General features: G+C 33.2%; 2 protein-coding genes across 3 annotated transcripts in view; one reads left to right on the top strand and one right to left on the bottom strand.

Annotated features, from left to right (window-relative positions):
• Nucleotides 1-1,150: 1,150 nt before the first annotated feature.
• LOC144977364 (uncharacterized) lies at nt 1,151-10,012 on the bottom strand. The gene is made up of 6 exons (XM_078922486.1): nt 9,890-10,012; nt 8,339-8,552; nt 7,117-7,288; nt 5,243-5,366; nt 4,621-4,749; nt 1,151-3,647 (listed from the first exon to the last, which is right to left on the bottom strand). The coding sequence occupies exons 1-6, from the start codon at nt 9,913-9,915 to the stop codon at nt 3,305-3,307; spliced, it is 1,008 nt and encodes a 335-aa protein (XP_078778612.1). The 5' UTR covers nt 9,916-10,012; the 3' UTR covers nt 1,151-3,304.
• A 560-nt stretch (nt 10,013-10,572) lies between these two features.
• LOC144977363 (enhancer of mRNA-decapping protein 4-like) overlaps nt 10,573-20,814 on the top strand; it is a 45,854-nt gene continuing 35,612 nt past the window's right edge. Inside the window, exons 1-10 of one of the 2 annotated variants that reach the window (XM_078922485.1) lie at nt 10,573-10,868; nt 13,623-13,668; nt 14,390-14,473; nt 14,894-15,008; nt 15,492-15,597; nt 16,419-16,602; nt 17,698-17,863; nt 18,345-18,455; nt 19,223-19,332; nt 20,136-20,219. In XM_078922485.1, the coding sequence (XP_078778611.1) occupies nt 10,772-10,868; nt 13,623-13,668; nt 14,390-14,473; nt 14,894-15,008; nt 15,492-15,597; nt 16,419-16,602; nt 17,698-17,863; nt 18,345-18,455; nt 19,223-19,332; nt 20,136-20,219 (1,103 nt within the window). In that variant the 5' untranslated portion in view covers nt 10,573-10,771. The remainder of the gene's footprint in view (nt 10,869-13,622; nt 13,669-14,389; nt 14,474-14,893; nt 15,009-15,491; nt 15,598-16,418; nt 16,603-17,697; nt 17,864-18,344; nt 18,456-19,222; nt 19,333-20,135; nt 20,220-20,814) is intronic. The other variant, XM_078922483.1, reaches the window with a different exon arrangement.

Raw genomic sequence — 20,814 nt, 5'->3', positions numbered from 1 at the left:
ACCCCAGGGAAACCAGATACCATCGAATTTGAAATACATATACATACTTGCAGACAAATTTACAAAAATAATGATTTAATGTTAATGTCAGATAAATTAAAGAAATATAAATTTCCCTTTATTCATCCCCAAGGGGAAATCTGTCTTTAGGGTCTATTCCAAGGGAAGACTGGAATAAACCAGGCGTCAGCCGCAGAGCAGCACTGCAAAGTGAGCTAGGGCGATGTGACTTGCTCAAGGCCACACAAGGCGGGTAGTCGAACTCGGTACCTTTTGGGTACCTGGGTGGGGTTCCTGACCTCCCATAGTGGGCCGGGAGGTACATACTGTGTCTTCTATCCCCTTATATCTGTTTTCCAACATGATTTCTGCCTTTGTCTTGGAATGAGATTACTTGGTTTTGTCCTGGCCCTGGCCGGAGTCCTGGCTGGGAGGGAAACAGTCAAATGCATAGTTATTGTTTTGGGAGATGATATTTTTTCCTTGTAAATCACCGCTCTGTTATGTATTATTATATTTGTTATTTTAAATGAATAATGTAAGCATTTGAGTGTATTCCTCTTTGTTGGATTTTGTGCTTGTGTCTGGATGAGACTTATAGGTGATTTCAAACCAAGTACATTGGTGGTATGCTCTTGGAATATACATCTGATCCCTATTTGTTCGCAGTTCCCCTTTGTCTTACTTTCTCTTGGCTGCTTTAATTGTAATTCTAGAACTTTTTACTATCCCATTTTCTTCCTTTTTACTGGCGCTGATATAACCTAAATGTGTTGCAAGAGCCATAAAACCCTTAAAAACAAAACAAACAAACAACTTTTGGGTATGAAGCAAAGACAGTACCACTGAGCCACGCTGCCCCCGAACTATATAAAAAGATAGATGAGTTTAAATCGATAAGTAAAGGAATAAAGTCATTATACAGACAATTTGATGCGAAATGTGCATATTTGTAGGTCTGATCACCCACATTTGTTATAGGCCCATTGTTGTAACGGAAATACTCTCAAATCAACGCAAAACATTGTCCATTAAAACAATGTTAAATCAGGCCCATAATTGCATTCGGTTACCAGACCTGCTAATATATAAACGTTGATTTGAATGTATTTATTTGTCAGAGAAAACATTCACCATATAGGGCTTAAAATGAAGTGTTATGATGTTTTTATTTATTATTATGATACATATTATTTTTTATGTTTATTTATGAGACAACCAGGAGGTACAGATCATGAACAGAAAGTATGTCATTTATAATAATATCAATTTAAAGTAAAAACAAAACTAAACAATTAAAACAAACCAACTATATCGTTCTTTGAAAAAAGTGCCAAAACATTTCTTGCTTCATTGCAAAATCCATTCATTTGTACCTTGAAAGTTGGTTATTGTTTGTGTTTAAAAAAAAAGAAATTTTCTGTTGTTGTTTTTTTTTTTTTTTTTTTTATATTATTAATTTTGAATTTATGTCTTAAACTTTGGTATCTTATTATGCAATATATATTATGTCCATACATTGGTCGGTTGTAAAAATAAAATGACAAAATAAATGGATGTCATTTTTAAATACTAAAGCTGACCTCTCTGATTTATTATAATTCAAATTTATGTAAAGATTAAGAATCAAAATGGCTGACAGGAAACATTGACGTTGTATGCTGAATGAGACTTGAAAAAACTCGTATTTGAAATTTTTTGCCAGAAAACTCATCATTCAAATATCTATTGATTTAAATGACCCTCATCTTGGCAAAAATTCTCCAACCTGGGACGTTGCGAAGTTAACATAATCATTTATTTATTATTAAACCATTACTGTGATATTAAAAACAAAGAAAATAAAATGGTGACCAAAAAATAAAAAATGAAAGAAAGAAAAATAAGAACCAAAACCAACACCCTTAAAGAAACTCGAAAGCAAAAAGAAAACAAACAAAAAAACACAAACTAAGAAAAATCTAAAAACAAAACAACAAAAAGATTAAAACAATGCTATGTATCACTGTTTGTGAAGGTAACGGTTCACTGCTGTCATTTAAATCAATGTTAAAACTTTGGGATAATATCCGTGAGCCGATTGAGTTACAGAAATCTGTTTATATTTTCTTCATTTTTCAGTTAAACGTTATTGATTTTATATATTTGTCAACCATGATCTAGAATTTTTGCTGTGATCCAACAGTTTGTATCTTATTTTGTTGTTGTTTTTTTTTTATTTAATCACCAAATAAATGCATTGACTATAACTTTCCATTGCTTTGCATTATTTATTTAAATGAGAGTGTGTGGTTTTGGGAAGGAGAGGGGCGAAGGGGAAGGGGGGGGGGGGGGGTTCGTATCAATTAATTATATTATACCAATATTTTCAAACAGAAAACACTTTTTCAAAATAATAATAGGAAAAAAATATACCTAACATAAATTTTATGTTATAAGACATTCTTGCGACTATGCTATACATACAAAAAAAGTAACGCCCTTCTGTGTGGAAGCATGAGATGTTGTTGTCTGCGCTTTCCATCAAGGAATATGGATAATCCATCAATAAACAAGTGTCTGACGTGAACAGGAATCCCCCATGTTGTCCAGAATAAATTGGAGGTTAATCATCTTGCCCAATGAACTAAATGAAAATGCCTGAAGTTGGGCTCGAACCCAGGACCTTTTGGGTAACCGTACAATGTAATGCCTTAACCAGTCGGTCACTTCACTCCCTGATAACAAAGAAACAAAAATAAATGCATGCATTATACATAATTCACCGTGTAATTCCAAAAACAAACATTATTTTTATTTACAATAATATATCACAAAAATCAAAATTATACTGAACGTCAAAAACAAAGCAACCGTTTTTGACAGAGCATAATCAAACAACATTATGGATGAAATGCTTAAAGGTTTCTGTGAAAATGAAATTTTAATCCACACGTGTTGAATCAATGATTTTTTCTTTCACTTGACACTAAAATGAATATCACTGTAGGTGTGAGCAGCCTAGCCATGTAGGCGTGTCAAGCGTCAATAAAAATGATATGCTTTTATTTTGACGTTCAGTACACCTAATAACTATTTCCAATAAAGCATAACAAAAGTTGCAGACATTAAAAAGCATTTAGTTTTCGACACTTTTTTTATCTTAAATCAACTTTGTCTTGCGTCGATTGCCACAATAAATGTCTTCCTTTAATTCGATTTCTTTAATAATTCAGGTTTTCCATTTATAACTCTCTCGTGTTCTGGTGGATGGGGGGATGGGGGTTATTGAACAAATTCATCTTGAGTATGACAGAGTTGATTTTCAAATTTCAATTTTCTGCCCAAAATAATGATCACACATAAGGATTGGACAGTCTGTAAACTCTACAGTATAATCATAGAACAGCACAATCTCCTCTGGGGTGTCCCGATTGTCCCCTTGATACCCACAATCCTCTAGGGTCATTTGAGGGGAGAGAACTGATTCCGGACTCCTGGATCTGTCACTGAATATTGCAAGCTTAGAGGAACTGATGTCGGTCTCTGCAATGATAAGCTGGATGAGGCCACAGATGGGAAGGTGGGAATGGACCAAGAGTTCTATATGGCCGGGGTAGTCTTGGAAATTGTCAAAAGTCACAGATCTCAACTCGACAGCAACATATCTGAAAAAATGAGAAAGAAATTATGAAGACATCACTTAATAACATCAAAAAGTGAGTGGAACAGGCACTATGTTGATAATAACAAGAAGTGGAGTGAGTAGAAGAGTGCCAGAAGACAATAGAGAATAAAAACTTTTGTGGTGGTTGGGAGTTGAATCCACAACCAGACTGTTAGGACAACTCCACCTGGCCAGAGGAATGAAGTTCTACAATCAACCTCGTGCTATTTGGGAAACAATTCTTATTAGTAAGTGGGTAAAAAATGTCCACAAGCTAAAGGATAACTTGAAAATAAAAATTATGAAGTAATGCAAATCCAAACAAACAGCAATTGTTAACATTAATATTGTTGGAAGCATGGAGAATAACAACAACAAAAAAAAACTAATGAGAAACAGAATAAAACAACTTTTTACATTAAAATGTTAAGATTTGATTCTCATGAAAAAAACGCACAATCTGAGAGAAACAGTATACAATCTTACAAAGGTGAAAAAAGCATCCAAATATGCAGTTGGCAGCCCTACTTTGGTTATTCTTATCTAATGTTCAGAATGGCTTATCTCTGTCAATTGTTAATGTCATCTTGAAATGTATTAAATAGTGATGAGCAAAAGTGTACAAGTTTATCAGTATTAATATATAAAATAGGTACCTGTACTGTGGTGGATATGCATATTCTTTTTTTTTAGATTGGACTACTCATGGAGTTTATCGCACACACATACACAGGCACACACACAGACACACAAACACACACACACACACACACACACACACACACACACAAAGAGAGATATTGAGAGGGGAGAGAGAGAGAGAGAGAGAGAGAGAGAGAGAGAGAGAGAAGAAGAAGATAGATAGATAGATAGAGAGAGAGAGAGAGAGAGAGAGAGAGAGAGAGAGAGAGAGAGAGAGAGAGAGAGAGAGAGAGAGAGAGAGAGAGAGAGAGAGAGAGACAAAACGTATATACCTGGGCAAATTTTCCTTCCAGGGTTCCACAATACTCTTTTTGCAACAAGGACAAGGTGGAAATTTACGCTCCGTGATTAAAAGTTGCCTTTCGTCACGTATTCTCTGTCTGTCAAGCTCCTTTATTTCTCTAGAATCAAAAAAAAAAGTGGGAATGAAAATTTTTTATTTGATTCAAGAGTTTTTTTGGTTTTTTTTCAGAATAACAATGAAAACATTCACAATCTGTTAGTCTTTCTTGCAATGACGAATGAATAAAAAAAATATAATGCATATGAAAGGGTGGGCCATATTTATTGATAAATTTAAAATAAGAGAAAAATGTAATTAAACAATAATTCAAAACATTGTGAAACCATTTAATAAAATATTACTTTTCTCTTATACTTAAATTTATTTTTTTTTAACTTAAGAAGACAAGCGTTGTTGGGTAAAACTAATGTGTGCTTATTTTCAGATCCGATAACCCAAGTTGTTATGGTCTCATTGTTGTAATGGAAAAACTCTCAAACCAATGCAAAATATTGTCAATTACAACAATGTTAAATCAAGCCCATAATTGCATTTGGATGTCAGACCTGCATATATGTGTACGTTGTGTAAAACTTAAAAAAAAATATCACCTTGCAACTTGAAGTCCTTTTCCAAGCTCCATGTAATCAATTTCCCCCGAGTCTTCCTCGTCCAAAAGTTTACACAATAAATGTATTTCGACCTTTGTGGCAGGGACGTTTAGATCAAAAAGGCCTTGAGTTGGAGGAAAAAAAACAAAAAGAAAAGTTATCATACAAAGGCATATTATTTTCATTTGTCAGAAAATTTAAAACAAATTGAAAAAAAAAATTGAGCTTTTATATAGCACAATAACCACAAAATGTGCTCAAAACGCTTTACAAGGGGTCCCTGGCCAACAGCAACACTTAACATATAGGACGGGACATGACGCCTGTTTTGGTGATATTATAATTTTTTAGACAAAGACAACGCTGTTAACAACCAGGTACTCAATTTACACCTGAGTACGGTGAGAGAATGTGGTAAAGAGTCTTTTCCAAAGACTCAACTATGCACCGAGCGAGGCTCGAACACAGGACCTTCCAATCCAAAAGCGAGTGTCATACTACAAGACCGCATAGCCGCACAATTACACTAATCAGAGATGAATAACAATGTGAAATTGAATGAAAGCTTCAATTTAATATATGAAAACAGATCGTATATTAAATTTAAGCTTACTTTCAATTTCACATTGTTATTTATTTCTTCGAGCTTCAAGCAGCAACATTTACACTAATCAGGGATGACAGCAACTAAGGAATTTGACCATTGTGAGTGGTCTACGGATAACCCAACTTTTATCTTAAATATAAAACAAAATAGTCAATAATATATTGTTTAAAGTTTACCACTTGCTCTTTTATTATTTTCAATGAGTCTCTCACTCTAATGCACTTTTTCTAAAGCAATAAATAACAATGGTCAAACGGCATGGAAGTTTCAAGTTAATCAATGAAGATAGATATATATAATATAAATGGGGTCGACGTGGAGATCACAGAAACATGTGTTTCGGCCATAAATAAGTGAGTGACTCCATTTATATTTTATATTAGCTCTAACCAACATTATCGAGCACTCTCGTACCTACAAGTACCCACCAACACTCATAAATAAATAAATAAATATATATATATATACATATATATATGTATATATATATATATATATATATATATATATATATATATATATATATATATATATATATATATATGTATATATATATATATGTATGTATGTATATGTATATATATAAATATAAGCAAAAGTAGAGAATCAAACCTGTAACATCTTAGATTTATCTCGGTTTATATAGCATGAAATGGACAACAGCGATAGCTTGCTACCCTTTGGATAGGACACACGTCTATTGCAAAGTACTTTTCACTAGAGCTAACAGACACAGCTACATTAAAACTGCTAAGTGGACAGGTGTTCAGAAGACAATCTCAATTTCACCCTGGATTGTTCTCAGTCCCTTTGCATGCGAACAAGTGCTCTACCAACAGAGCCAATAGGTAGAACGAAGATGACGTCACTCTGGTCTTTGTTATTGTTTTTTGCCATCCATGTTTATGAGTAATTCTCACTACACTGTATTAACAGATTATAAATGTTCAAGATTACACATAGTTTTGTGTGTTGGTCCGTTTAATTTCTGGATGGCAATGTTCTGAGTTTCTTAGCCAAGGGCACATATCTATAAACGTTCAAGGTTACACATAGTTTTGTGTGTTGGTCTGTTATACTTCAGATGGCAATGTTGTGAGCTTCTTATCCAAGCACACACTATTCACTTAATAATACTACTGATTTATTGATAAGCTTAGGAGGTGCTGCCTTCAGTTCTAACCCGATTTTTATCAGAATCAAATAAGTGTAAATATCTACATCGAGACGCAAAGCTGTGGAAAAAAAATGCAACATTTTGTGTTACCTCCTTTGAATTCATCATAGGTGAGTAAGCCTTCTCCGTCCATGTCAATATGTTTGAATAGTAGAATTGCCTGCGTAGCGTGTTCCATCAACCATATGTGCATTCGACTCACAAATCTTTCATAACCTTCATCATCTTGTTTTATCTTATCCACTTGTTTTTCTAACTTTTCCTACAAAAAAAGAAAAATATCAGGTAATCATCTAGTTAGAAAAATACAATTGTTTCTGGATTCAGGAATTTTGTAAATACGTATCATATTTACCATTTATTTTACACCACAGATCACTTTCATATCAAAGCGTTTAGTGCCTGCTTAGACAGGGTAAATCGTTATAATAACTGGTATTTATAATAATAATAATAATAATAATAATAATAATAATAATAATAATAATAATAATAATAATAATAATAATAATAATCATAATAATAATAATAATAATAATAATAATAATAATAATAATAATAATAATAATAATAATAATAATAATAATCATAATAATAATAATAATAATCATAATAATAAATAAAACATTAAAGAAATAAAATAAAATTCCCTTTATTCATCCCATAGGGGAAATTTTTCTCTAGGGTCTATTCAAAGGGAAGACTGCAATAACCCAGGCAACAGCCTCAGTGCAGCAAATTGAGCTAGGGCAAGGTAACTTGCTCAAGGTCACACAACGTAGTGGCAGTTGATCGAACTTGGTACCTTTCAGGAATGAAGCAAAGACCGTACCGCTGAGTCATGCTCAACAACAACAATAATAATAATAATAATAATAATAATAATAATAATAATAATAATAATAATAATAATAATAATAATAATAATAATAATAATTATTATTATTATTATTATTATTATTAATAATAATAATAATAATAATAATAATAATAATAATAATAATTATTATTATATTATTATTATTATTATTATTATTATTATTATTATTATTATTATTGTTGTTATTATTACGATTATTATTATCATTGTGTTGAGGATGCTGATGAGGAGGAAGAAGATGATATGGGATGGAGGAGACGGGTAGAGGGGGGTGAATGAAAAAAAGGAAATGTGGGTAAAGTGAAGATGAACAAAAGAAGAAATGATAAAGCATGGGATTGAAACTGGTTTGACTTTAAGGAGCCAATCAAAACAAACATGCAAACATACAAACAAAACACAGGATATATGAAACCAAAATTCGTAACTCACTAGACTCTTCTCTGATTTTGATAGCTTTTTCTTTTTTCCTCCCTTCTTTCTTTTTTTCTTGCCCTTGCCGTCTTCCTTGGCTCCTGCTGCATCAACTGCGTCATCTCCAGAGATGAGAGTTATTGGGCCACCATCACCCAAACCTTCCAACTGGTCGTCTGCATCCGATGCTCCCGTCTTTTTGCCCTTCGTCTTCCCGGATGACTTGGACTTCCTATGACCGTTAGATTTGGATATTGATGATGATGATGATGATGATTATGGTGATGGTGATGATGACGATGATGGTGATGATGATGATGATTATGGTGATGATGATGATGATGATGATGATGATGATGATGATGATGATGGTGATGATGACGATGATGGTAATGGTGATGATGATGATGATGAGAGTGGTGGTGGCAGTGAGGAGAAAGAGGAAAAAGTGAGTGAGAGGAGGAAGAGGATGAGGAAGAAGATTTCTTCATCTATCTTTTTTACTTCTTCTTTTTGCAGGATAAACATACTAACAGCCAAACTGATGCATTGTTTTAATAGAAGAAGCTTGTGGGGAATTCCTTGAAGTCTCAATATTACCCATGGGTAATTATTGGCAAGTAAGAGAGGAGTATAAAAGTATGTCCTTTTCACTTTTTTGGATGATCTTTATTTAAGCTGAGATAATGTTAATATATTTACAACAATGTCATTGAACCATCGTGCAAAGTTATTGATTTGGTTCTAGCTTTACATCGTATGGTTTGATAATCGTATTAATCTTTTATTGATAATCTATTTTTCAGGAATGACTGGTTATCTTTAGCTCACCATACTGCATTCTGTACTTTTCCAAAATGTAGGTATAAAGTGATTATGTTGACAATTCCTAACAACAGTTCACAGTTTTAGAGAATTTAGGCAGCTTGATGTGTCGCATCTGAGAAAATCTCAGATAGAATTTGCCTTTGACCATTCAGTACTTGTATATTTTGCTTTGTCCATTGTGTTTTTCCCCATTGCTATCAGTAACCTCTGGCCTTTTGTGCATTTTGATTTCTTAACAGATTTTATCAATTAATTTTAAGAGATATTCTTTCTTTGATGGGAAGAAAATGGATTTAAAAATCGTAATTTCAAAAATCGTATTGTTTTATTGATTTGTTGTTTTATTTGGTTTGTTTTCCCCTTTCAACTTTTTTAGAAGATTGGTATTGGACTACGTGCACTTATTTGCAAGTCTGATAACCTAATTTATTATGAGCTCACTGTTGTAATGGACTTACCCCCCCCCCCCCCCCAACAAAACAAATTAGACACAAAATATTGTCCATTACAACAATGTTAGACTAGGCCCATAAGTGCGGCGGACCTGCATATGTGCACTTCAGCCTTGGTCCATCCAAATTCAAACCCATCACGGGCGGACATTAATTTAAAGCATTTTTCACCTTTTTATGAGAGTTGAGAGTGAGAGAGAAAAGTAATTTCTCTCTTTCAAAGTCTGATTTGAAACATGAGATCACTTGGAAACGTTTGTACCAATAATAAGAATTTAGATAATCATACTTTTTCTTCCCAGACTTTTTCTTCATGTTGCTAATTGAATCCTTGCTCTCTTATTCTTATCTTGTTAAAAATTGTAAGACTCTCAAGAAACAGTCGCCATTTTGTTTCTAGGAACGCTTTTTTAAAGTTCAGACTGACATTGTAAATGTATATAGAATAATTCAATCGTTCAATTTTCAAAACAATTGTTATCAAAAAAAAGAAAATATTGTATATCACTCTATCTTTTACAATTTGCTTTCATATATTTACTTCTAAAATGATTCCGCTTTATATTCTCTTCTTTACTATAATCTCTGCTGTACTTATTTACCGCCATGAATGTAAGATTACCAATTTGGCATTTTTTATACCAAATCTTTAATATTAGGTATTTCAGAAGTCATTTAATTTGATATCGAAATATAATTACTTTGTGGAATGCACAAACACCGCAAATTTTACATTATTTGATATTACTAATTTTCATCCCTAACAAGAATGACAGGTCGGACCCAGCATGTATTCGGGTTCACCCGACTTAAAATTTATGATAATGATCTGGAAAAGTGTGTATGAATCAGTGCCAGACAAAGAAAGACAGAATAATACAAGAAAAGAACACCCCCCCAAAATTATGCAGCATAAAAAGGACGCAAAGACAACAGATTTTTTGCTTATCTTTTTATGTTTATTTTTTCTATGACTTTGGCATTTTTCCTTGAGTAATCGATCTGGCAATCCTACATTTGTATTGCCGATTGCCGATCCAAATCGGAACAAAAACAATACGAGTGTTCATCGGTATTCCAGCGTTGTTTTATTACATGACAACATTTTCTATTATCTGAATAGTTTAATAAAACTAGAGAAAGACATCTATGACATATACTTCCAACTACAATGGATAGTGATGATGGCTGCTCAGTTGGCACTGCAAGTACCGACACGAGCATGTTGCTCAAGGAGTTGCAAGCTCTGAACACCGGCGGGACTTCAGGTCTGCTCTGGTTCTAGCATTGTCCTTATCTAAGACTCTAAGAACAGAATCACACAATCACAACTCAAATACATTTGCGGAATGGTTGTCCTTGTTAAGATTAGAGATGTTTGATTTAAATTTAAATTTCAAATAAAAGTAAATCATTAACTACGAACGAAACCCAGCCGCCACTTACAACCGACAACTCTAACTCTAACAACAACAACGCTCTTTTCCAATACTAGAAATTCTAAGTTTAAGAAGAAAGCAGGTTGAGTTATTGAACGTTGGAACGCATTGCCAGCAAATGTCGTTGAAGCGCCGAGTGTCAATGCTTTCAAGAATAGATTAGTAGATGCTGTGGTGATGGAAAGTTATGTGCATAGTGTAGAAGTAGAAGTAGGGACAGGGAGTTTAATACTAAATGTAACTCACACACTTGAAATCAATGTCATATGAAAGAGCTGGCAACACAGATTACAAAACAGTTTGAATTTTGTTTCTATCTTGATTAGAAATGTAGTTACGGCAGTTCAAAGTCTGAAATTTCAGACCGATTTTTACCCCAAAATTATCATTGCAAAGTTGTGACCGAAATTGCGTGATGCTAATAAAAAATGGTTAAAACAGTCAATATGGAGTTCTTATTATATATTGTATACCAAAATGTTCGTCTTATCGAGAACAATGCATTTACATTAATAAAGAGGAAGATAAACATTTCAAATTAACACATTGTTACATAATATGACGCAAATGTTACATAATCAAAAACTCGGCTAGACGTAAGAAACAATTTGCTATATCACTTTTGGATTATCTCCAATATCTCACTGAAACAATTGCAAATAATTCCCCTCTTTGATTTAATACATAGAGAATAAAAAAGGGTTTGAGAGTATTTAAATGAAAAGATATAAACATGTGTAATGACATAATGAGTTTATTTTTACCAATGGCAATTTAATTGCATATAAATAAAATGGTAGATTGAAAAAGTTCAAATAAATTGAAACGGATTCCCTATTATAATTAGAAGGAAAGTTCTGGCTTTTAATACTTTAAAAAATTCTGCTGAACCACTTTGGGTTTATTGCTATTACATCATTTGAACTGACAATTAATATAATTTTATTCGCCCCCCCCCCCCCTCTTCTCTCTCAATGTATGGGGGTGTCAAAATGTATAACTAATAGAACTTCTTACCATAATAATTATAAAGGCATAAACATATCTAAACATATGGGAAAGAAACTTGATGACTTGATGGCAAAGTAAAATTAAATTAAATTAAAGCAATTGGTATTTTTAAAATATCGATATTATTAATATCGGATTTCACAAAGAGAAGATATATATACAAACTTTTAAAACAAAAACTATAAAATGCCCAAAAATAAAGTTGGAAAGTATGTATTCAAAATAAAAACATAGTAAATAATAGTACTGAAAATATTATGGACTAAATTTAAGATAATACATAACTAAATTTAAAATATCAATATCGTCCGGCAGCCATGATGAGAAGATAATGTAAATATGGCATTTCGGCGCAGAGTTAAAAGGTGTCTGCGCATCGATATAGAGCCCTGAAATTTGGCATGAATAAAGTTTAGATGTTATTCTAAAAACAAGCGTTTAAATTTTTAAAACACACGCGGTAAATAAAAAAATAAATGCATTTGAAAATTGCCAAATTTTAACTTCATATAACTTCTGGAATTATTAATGGATTTTTCCTTAATTGGCACGATTAAAAAGGAAATTGAAAGACGAAAATAATGATACCAAAATATCTACGATATTCCTCTTTATAACGAAGTTATGTATCTTTAATTGAACCCCCCAAAACGCGAACGGCAATTTCCAGTCACAACTTTCCTATGGGCGAGTTAGGTCAAAATTTGACTGCCACTGCTGCTGTTCACTAAACTGCCTAGTATTATTACTAGATACTATTGTTACCCCCACTCAAAATAGATACTAAATTTGACTTATGAAACTGAAATTGAAACCACTTTAAAAAAAATAATAATAACATTGTCGTATTCAGTGACTTAAATTAGGGAAGGACTTCCATAGTTCCACAGTACGCCTAAAGCGAGTTTTTTGGTTTATTTTTAAAATTAAAATTAAGGGGGGGGGGGGGGCAAAGATTCCCCCGAATCCCAACTTTTTAAACTATGCCAAAATCACCCCTCAACCCTAACTAAACGATACTATAACCTGATGAGACACGATGTTTGCCATCACTTGCAATATCAAAACTGATGGGAAACACAGTATGTGTAATAATGGCGTTGACTGGAGTCGTAAACGACAAATTTGTTTTTGAAATTAGAAAAATCACACCACTTCCGTCACAGACCCAGCTACTCAATCACTACTGGGTGGACAGGTAGTTGGAAAAAATTCTCAACTTTACCTGGAATTGATCTCAGTCCCTTTTTGTGTGTGAAGCGAGTGCTCTACTAACTGAAGTGTTGAAATTTGTAATAATCATGAGTAATTATAGACTCCTATGTCTCTCTTCTCTAACTCTAATAATTGCAAATCTAGAATTTTTTTACCATCCCATTTTTTTCTTTTTCCTGGCGCTGAATTGACCTTAAAGTAAGTGTCACAATCGCAGTTAAAAGACCTGAAAGCAAAAGTAAATGACTTCTGTATAAGTATAAGTATAATTGATTTCATGTGCTAAGCCATTTTCGACTTTCGTCCACACAAACCCATATAAACTGATATATTTTGATTTTATCCTTCTTAATGCAGGGCCATTATCCGCCAGTCAGACGGTTACAACAGAAACCTTGAAAGGGTATGCTATTTTATTGATTTATATTTATAATATTAAAAAAAAATTGTTTATAAATATATATTTATAAACAAATTTTTTGGTAAAGAGAGTTGATGGTTTGAGTTTTACATTTCTTGGCAGTGGAAACAATTTATTTAATTTAATTAAAGGTGATTGAGACTTGAAATAGTAAAAAAGTCATGAAAACAAAAGTAAAATTGAATCTCCAATCTAGATGGCACATAATAATATTAATAATAATAATAATAATAATATTAAGGCTCGAATGTTTCAGGTGTAATGAAATGGAACCCCACTCAAAACTTCTGAATTTTTGTTGTCAATGTAACACAATTTTTACATTGATTTTGTGTAGATTTTTTGTTTGTCAATGCATTTGGCAGATTATTGTTATTATTATCATCAGTGCAAGATTTCCAGCCCGACTTGGCTTTATAGTTTCTTGAAATGGATTTTCATTTATTTTTTTCATTTAGGTCACCCTGACATAAAACCATTTTGAGGCCATACCTATTTTAATGGGTTTAAAATTATGGATTTCAAGCTTTTGTAGTCCAATCTCCTTGCACTGATTTATAGTGATTTATTATTATTATTATTATTATTATTATTATTATTATTATTATTATTATTATTTATTATTATTATTATTATTATTATTATTATTATTATTATTATTATTATTACTATTACTATTACTATATCTCTTTTACTTTCCCAGTTTGGCAAGTGGTGAGGATGAGAATCCAGGGACTTTACCACAAGCCCTTCAAACTTTGCGTGGAGATCAGCCTGCTCAGATAGTGTAAGATTTCAGCCCCATGGATATCTATGAGTAGTAGGGAAACTATTATTGGAAAGGGAGGGAAGCAATACTGTCCCTTTTATTTAGAGAAGGCTATTTGAGTCTGTTGTTATTTGTAAAACAAACTTAAATGTTTATTTTATCATTGGTTTGAAATTGATACTAAGCTGCTAGAAGCTGTAGACTGTACAAAGTAATGAACAAAAAATAATAGTATACAGCTTTTATCGTAACAAAATTTTCAAACACGGAATGTTTTAGGCTCAAAACCCTTCTTCGGCCAATAACAAAAGCAATAAAAATATTAAATTGCACCTATCATAATCCATACAGATGGCAGAAAATATTTTGCAAATTTAGAATTTTTTTTTCTAGATTATACTTATAATGTTCTTTTGTGTGCTTTTTTTTAAATTTCAGGAACTTTTCTGAGGACACGGAAGAGAGCAGTGTTGGTATTTATGGCAGGAAAGTGGAGGTGTACACGTCTCCTGTACGAAACAATTTGGACGACACAACACCAGGAAGTAACAAGGTGAACATACATAGGATTGCACACACACACACGGAACATAGGACATCACTTGCACTTTTTATCCATTTGTTGATCCAAATGTTCTTTAATTTGCCTGTCATTAGGCAGCATGGGGTTGAATACAAATATGATTGCTTGGAGCTCGGAAGAAATAAACAACAATAGTCAAATTGAATGGAAGATTTAATTTAATTAACAAAGACAGATGATGTGGACGTTTCAGGTTTCCCCCTTTGTCGACAAAACATAATGAATGAAACACTAAAGATGAATGAGAGATGAAAGTATGTGCAGCAGTTTGAGTTCTTCGGTTTCTTTAAAAAATTTTTTTTCAAGAATTTTGTCTAGATTGATCTTTGTTGCATTGATTGTGAAGCGAGTGCTCTACCAACCGAGCTATCGGGACCCCCAGGGGACTGACTGAATCGGGTATAATAAAGTTGTTAACTTTTTTCTTTTTGGTTATGTTTCCTCTGTTGCCAGGTGAAGGTAACACCCGTGGTTAACCACATATGGGACCACAAGTATTTTCACGGCAATCTCATCTCAGTGCACAAGGACTTGGAGTATGTGGGGTATGTTTTAAAAGGTGAGACTTTCTTGAACTAAAGAAACCCCCAAAAAACTTGAGCTTTTACATAGAACAATATCCATTAAATGTGCTTTACAAAGGGTCCCTGACCAACAGCAAAAAGTAACGAGTAGAAGGAGATTTGATGTCTGCAAAGCTATATTACAATTTTTTCTGACAGAGACAATGCTGTTAATGGCCAACTACTTATTTTACACCTGAGAATGCTGAGAGAATGGGAGTAAAGAGCCTTTTCCAAGGACTCAACTATGCACCAAGCAAGGCTCGAACATGTCACTTTGTACATGATACATGTCACTGTTGGTCAGGGACCCTTTGTAAAGCGCCTTGAATAGGTTTGGTGGATATTGCCTGTATAAAAGCTCAATTTTTTAATATTTTTTTTCATCGCAGTTGTTTTAACATTTTTACTTCCTGCCAAAGGTAATCTCCATCCCCTCCCTGACCCTGGTACAATTCAAAGGTGACACTTTCAAGCAGACTATGACAATGAGAGGGCAGGAGTGTTTTCAATGAGAAAAATATTGTTACCTGAAAGAAGTGAATGTTTATTAATTATATTAAATGGAACTTTTTGTATGCAACTAAAAGCTAATAATGTCTAATTGAGCCGGTCGAAGTATAAGGAAAACATATGGTGTAAATGTGGCTGTTAACTTAATAAACAAATTTACAATGTTTTGACCTATGACAGACAAAACACATGGATAATGATGAGAGAGGGGAGAAAATTTCCATGTTTATAATCAAATCTACGATGCATTTCTTGTAATATTTATCTTTCTTTCTCTCTCTTTTTTTTTTTCACCAATAACCAGTTAAAACAGGTGGAATTTGTAGAATCGTCAACCGTAGAACTGGCTCTCGCTTTCTACTCAAGTGTTACAATGGGGACATCATGGATGTGGCATTTGCCTTGTCAGACGATGTATATCTGGCAACAGCTGATGAAACTGGCACCTTGTTTGTTCACTCCTTTAGCATGGATGGTATCAATATTGTGTATCCTTTAAAATGAAAACACTCTACATTCATTACAATTTTTACATTTAAAAAAATCATTACATACTTCATTTTGTTCAAATAGGATAAATCATATTTCCTTTTTTGTTTCATATTGTAATTTGTGATTTCTGTTACAAATGTTCTTCTTGAATATCACTTGCTCGGACTTCTGTCTATCTTGGGATGATGTTTATAATGTAAATATCATTGAAAACGAAGTTGAAGAAATGTTAAGCTTCAATAGATAATGTAGGACAAATTATTGTTTAAACATTTCGGATTTCTCCTTTATCAATAGAATTGATTAAATACGTAAGAAAACTGGATCAATGGATGACGTTTAAAAATTTTTAAAAATGAAATAATATATGTAATAAAGAAAGGTACGAGATGTTGATTTTTAAAAAAAATTAACATGTATGAAACAGTGCCACTACAAAGCAGAAAGAAAAGTACAAGAATGGGGTGGGGTTTTTTTTCTTGTATTTTTCTCTTTGTTCTTGTCTGACACTGTTTCATACACACTTTTTCACATCTATTTCTCATACCAGTGTCTGCTCCCTAATTTTTCGCTTTGATATTTTGTACAATTTTTTGTTAAATAATGGGCAATGAGATTTTCAAGGCGACACTGTAGATTTTTTTTGTTCATTGGATTAGAGCCTCAGATATCACAATGGTTTATTTGTTTACAGATTATTCTTGCGCTATGTGGCCAAGTAGTTTGACACTCAGACTGGAAGGACTGGGGTTTGAGTCCCGTCTTGATCGGTGCATAGTTGAGTCCTTGGCAAAGGCTCTTTACTCACTTTCTTTCACCATACTCAGATGTAAAATAAGTACCTGGCTGTTAACAGCCTTGTCTCTGCTGGAAAAAGATTGTAATTTCGCCTAACAGGTGTCATGTCATTATCTTACACGGCAAGAGTTGCTGTTGACTTGGGACCTCTTCTATAATGCTTTGAGCATGTTTAGTGGATATTGCGCTATATAAATGCTTTTTAAAAAAAGTTTTTTTGGTTGTTTAAAAAATTTTTTTATTGTTATGAATTGATGTAGTATTTGGGTTTAGAATTCCTTGACGACCATCAGATCAGAGGTGATTTTACATGTGGAGAGACAAACGTACAACATCGAGTCGATGTTCCGTAATTACACGCGAGTGATTTGGTGTCCTTACATGCCTGATGATGACTCAGAGATCGGCAATGGTGTCTGTGATGTCGCCAAGATGTTGGTGCTTTTGCATGGGACTCAGGTACTTACACTTATATTCCTTATTAACTTGAATAACTAATTCTTACTAAAGACATTTGATTGATTAATTACAATAAAATTTGAAGAAAAAAAAGTTTAGATATACAATGGAAAATGAGTCTGAACTGAGGATCAAAATTGGAATAAAAATAACTTAAAATTAAAATTAAATTTTGATTTAAAGCATCTTCTGTATGCAAAAATATTATTATGCTCTGGAAAAGAGTTCTGTCTTTATTATTATTATTATTATTATTATTATTATTTTATTATTATTATTATAATTATTATTATTATTATTATTATTATTATTATTATTATTATGGTCTTTGTTGTTGTTTTTAAAAAAATAATTTTTTTTTGTCTTGGTTATACAGGTTGATTAAAAAAAAAAACACTTTTTAAATGTAGATCCATTTATTATATGGAGAAGACACTTGTGTTGTTGAGTTGAAATCAGAATATTTCCTTGTTGCCCTCAGGCTGAGGTTTGGAATGTAGATTATGTCAACCAAGAACACGGTAATGAACCCTCTACTCTCAACTGTCAAGGGGCTGGCATGATGTGTATTGATGCATACGAACCTCTTATGGTAAGGTTGAATCCTTGAGAAATGGATGAGTCAGCATTTTAAACTTTTAACTTGAGCTTTTATATAAAGCAATATCCACTCAACGTGCTCAAAGTGCTTTGCAGGGGGTCGTCCCTGACCAACATCAACGCCTAACATGTAGAGGAGACATGACGCCCTTTAGGCGATATTAAAATTTTTCGGACAGAGACATCGCTGTTAACGGTCAAGTACTCATATTACACCCAAGTACGGTGAGAGAATGTGAGTAAAGAGCCTTTTCCAAGGACTCAACTATGCGTGAGCGAGGCTCGAACCCAGGACCTTCCGATCCGAAAGCGAGTGTCATACCACAAGACCACAGAGCCGCACAACAATTTTAGCAAGCTTGTCAACCAGAAGGAAATTGTGGAGATTAATTGGCAATTTTGTCGACAGTATTGCAGATGAGACAGTTTACATTCATTTCTAACAATTACTTTATCTTCAATGTTTGGGATTAACATTTTAGTTTGGTTTTTTAAAAATTATTTTTTGATTGGCCATCTTTGTTTACAATGTTATACCTCTAAGCATTTCTGAAGTAATGTTACTTAAAAATCTTTGAGTAGTGAAAAATTAAAGCTTTTCTGCTTTTGATATGACTGTGTTACATCTTAGATTGATGATAATTTTAAAAAGCTAAGATTTTATTTGACTCAAAATATTTTGCATCTTTTGTCTGTGACAGATTTAGGTTACTCCATTGTATATAATTTCTATCATTATTTTCTGATCCATTTACACAGCCGGTGGTCAACGCAGCATTCGCCCCCGATGGATCAGCCATAGCACTGGCCTATTTCTCCGGTGTCGTGAAATTCTATCTGGTCAACCTTATTGGCCCAAGAGATTCCACGTGAGTTGCTTGGGGCTAATTTTTGTTATGTTGGGGGGGGAGAGGGGGGGGGGGTGTTGTTTTTTTTTTCTTTATTTTTTTAAAAAACGTTTTGTTTTGTTTATTTTTGTTTTTTAATCATGAATAAATTTTTCTCTCCTTGTCTTATTATTGTTTATAATAATATTCTTGATTTACCTCAATTTCTCTTTTAAAAAATGTTTTTTGTTGTTTTTTTTTTTTTATTTTGGTAATTTTTGTTGATGTTGGACATTTACTAAAAGAATAATGCTTGATTTTTGATGTTATAAATTTACGGGCTAGCAGATGATCTGGGTTATTTTCATTGGTGATGCACAAATATGAATTTAACAGCTTCAAAAACAGGACAAAATAGCAAACACGGAACATTGCAGGCTCAAAACCCTTCGTCAGCCAACAGCAACAAAAGCATTAAAAATATAAATACATTACTTTAAATCCAGGCAGGCAGTCTCTCTGTCTCAATTTCGTTTATCTGGTTTTTAATGTAATGTATTTAATTTTTTTTTTTTTTTTTTGGGTTGGCTGAATAAGGGTTTTGAACGTGAAACATTCCATGTTTCAAATTTTGTTCTTTTTACAAATTAAGTTCATTTTTATTTATTACTGTTTACAGTCCACAGCTTCTAGTAGCTTTGTATCACTTTGGCTGGTGATGTTATGTAAGGATTCTAAAAGATTCCAAGGTCTGACTATTAAATCAATGGCCTAATGCATCATTACATATGGATGAGCAACACAATTTAAGAATAGATCATTTCACATGTTTTCTAATCATTCAGGTGTATGCATGAGTGGGTACCACATGATGGGGCTCCAGTCAACTCGCTGTTCTTTCTTGACGACCATCGACATGCTGTGCCAGGGTGAGTCTTGCCCTAGGAAAAAGGTTAAGTCATTGACAAAGTATGGAAGTAGGAGGAGGAGAAAAATCAGTAGTAGCTGTAGTGATTGTGGTGCCTCCTAAAGTAGTATTGTTGTTGGCAGTTGAAACAGTAGTAGTATAGTAGGAGATCCACTAAACATGCTCAAAGCACTTTACAAGGGGTTCTTAGCCAACAGCAACTTTTAATATCTAGGACAAAGCATGACTCCTCTGACACCTAGGCAATTTTATATCTTCTTTTTCCTATAGAGACAATATTGTTAACGGTCAGGTACCTGAGTATGGTGAGAATTTGCGAGTAAAGAGCCATTTCCTAGGATTCAACTATGCCCCTCTATGTGTGGGACTCGACCCCTGAACCTTCAGGTCTGAAGGCGAGTGTCACACCACTAGACTACATATTCGCTTTGTGGCAGCACAGGCCAATAGCTAAAAAACTCATAACATTCACTAGATGGATATAACGTACCAACACAAAAAACTATGTGTAACCTTGAACTTTTATAGTCTGATTAACAGAATTTAGTGAGAACTACTCATAAAAATGGCTGGCTACACTACAAACAATAACAAAG

Source organism: Berghia stephanieae, chromosome 7, assembly GCF_034508935.2.
Source record: "Berghia stephanieae isolate SIO BIC M18660-M18661 chromosome 7, UCSD_Bste_1.3, whole genome shotgun sequence".
Lineage (NCBI taxonomy): Eukaryota > Metazoa > Mollusca > Gastropoda > Nudibranchia > Aeolidiidae > Berghia > Berghia stephanieae.
Note: the sequence above shows the minus strand (reverse complement) of the source record. Positions and strands in the feature narration are given on the sequence as shown.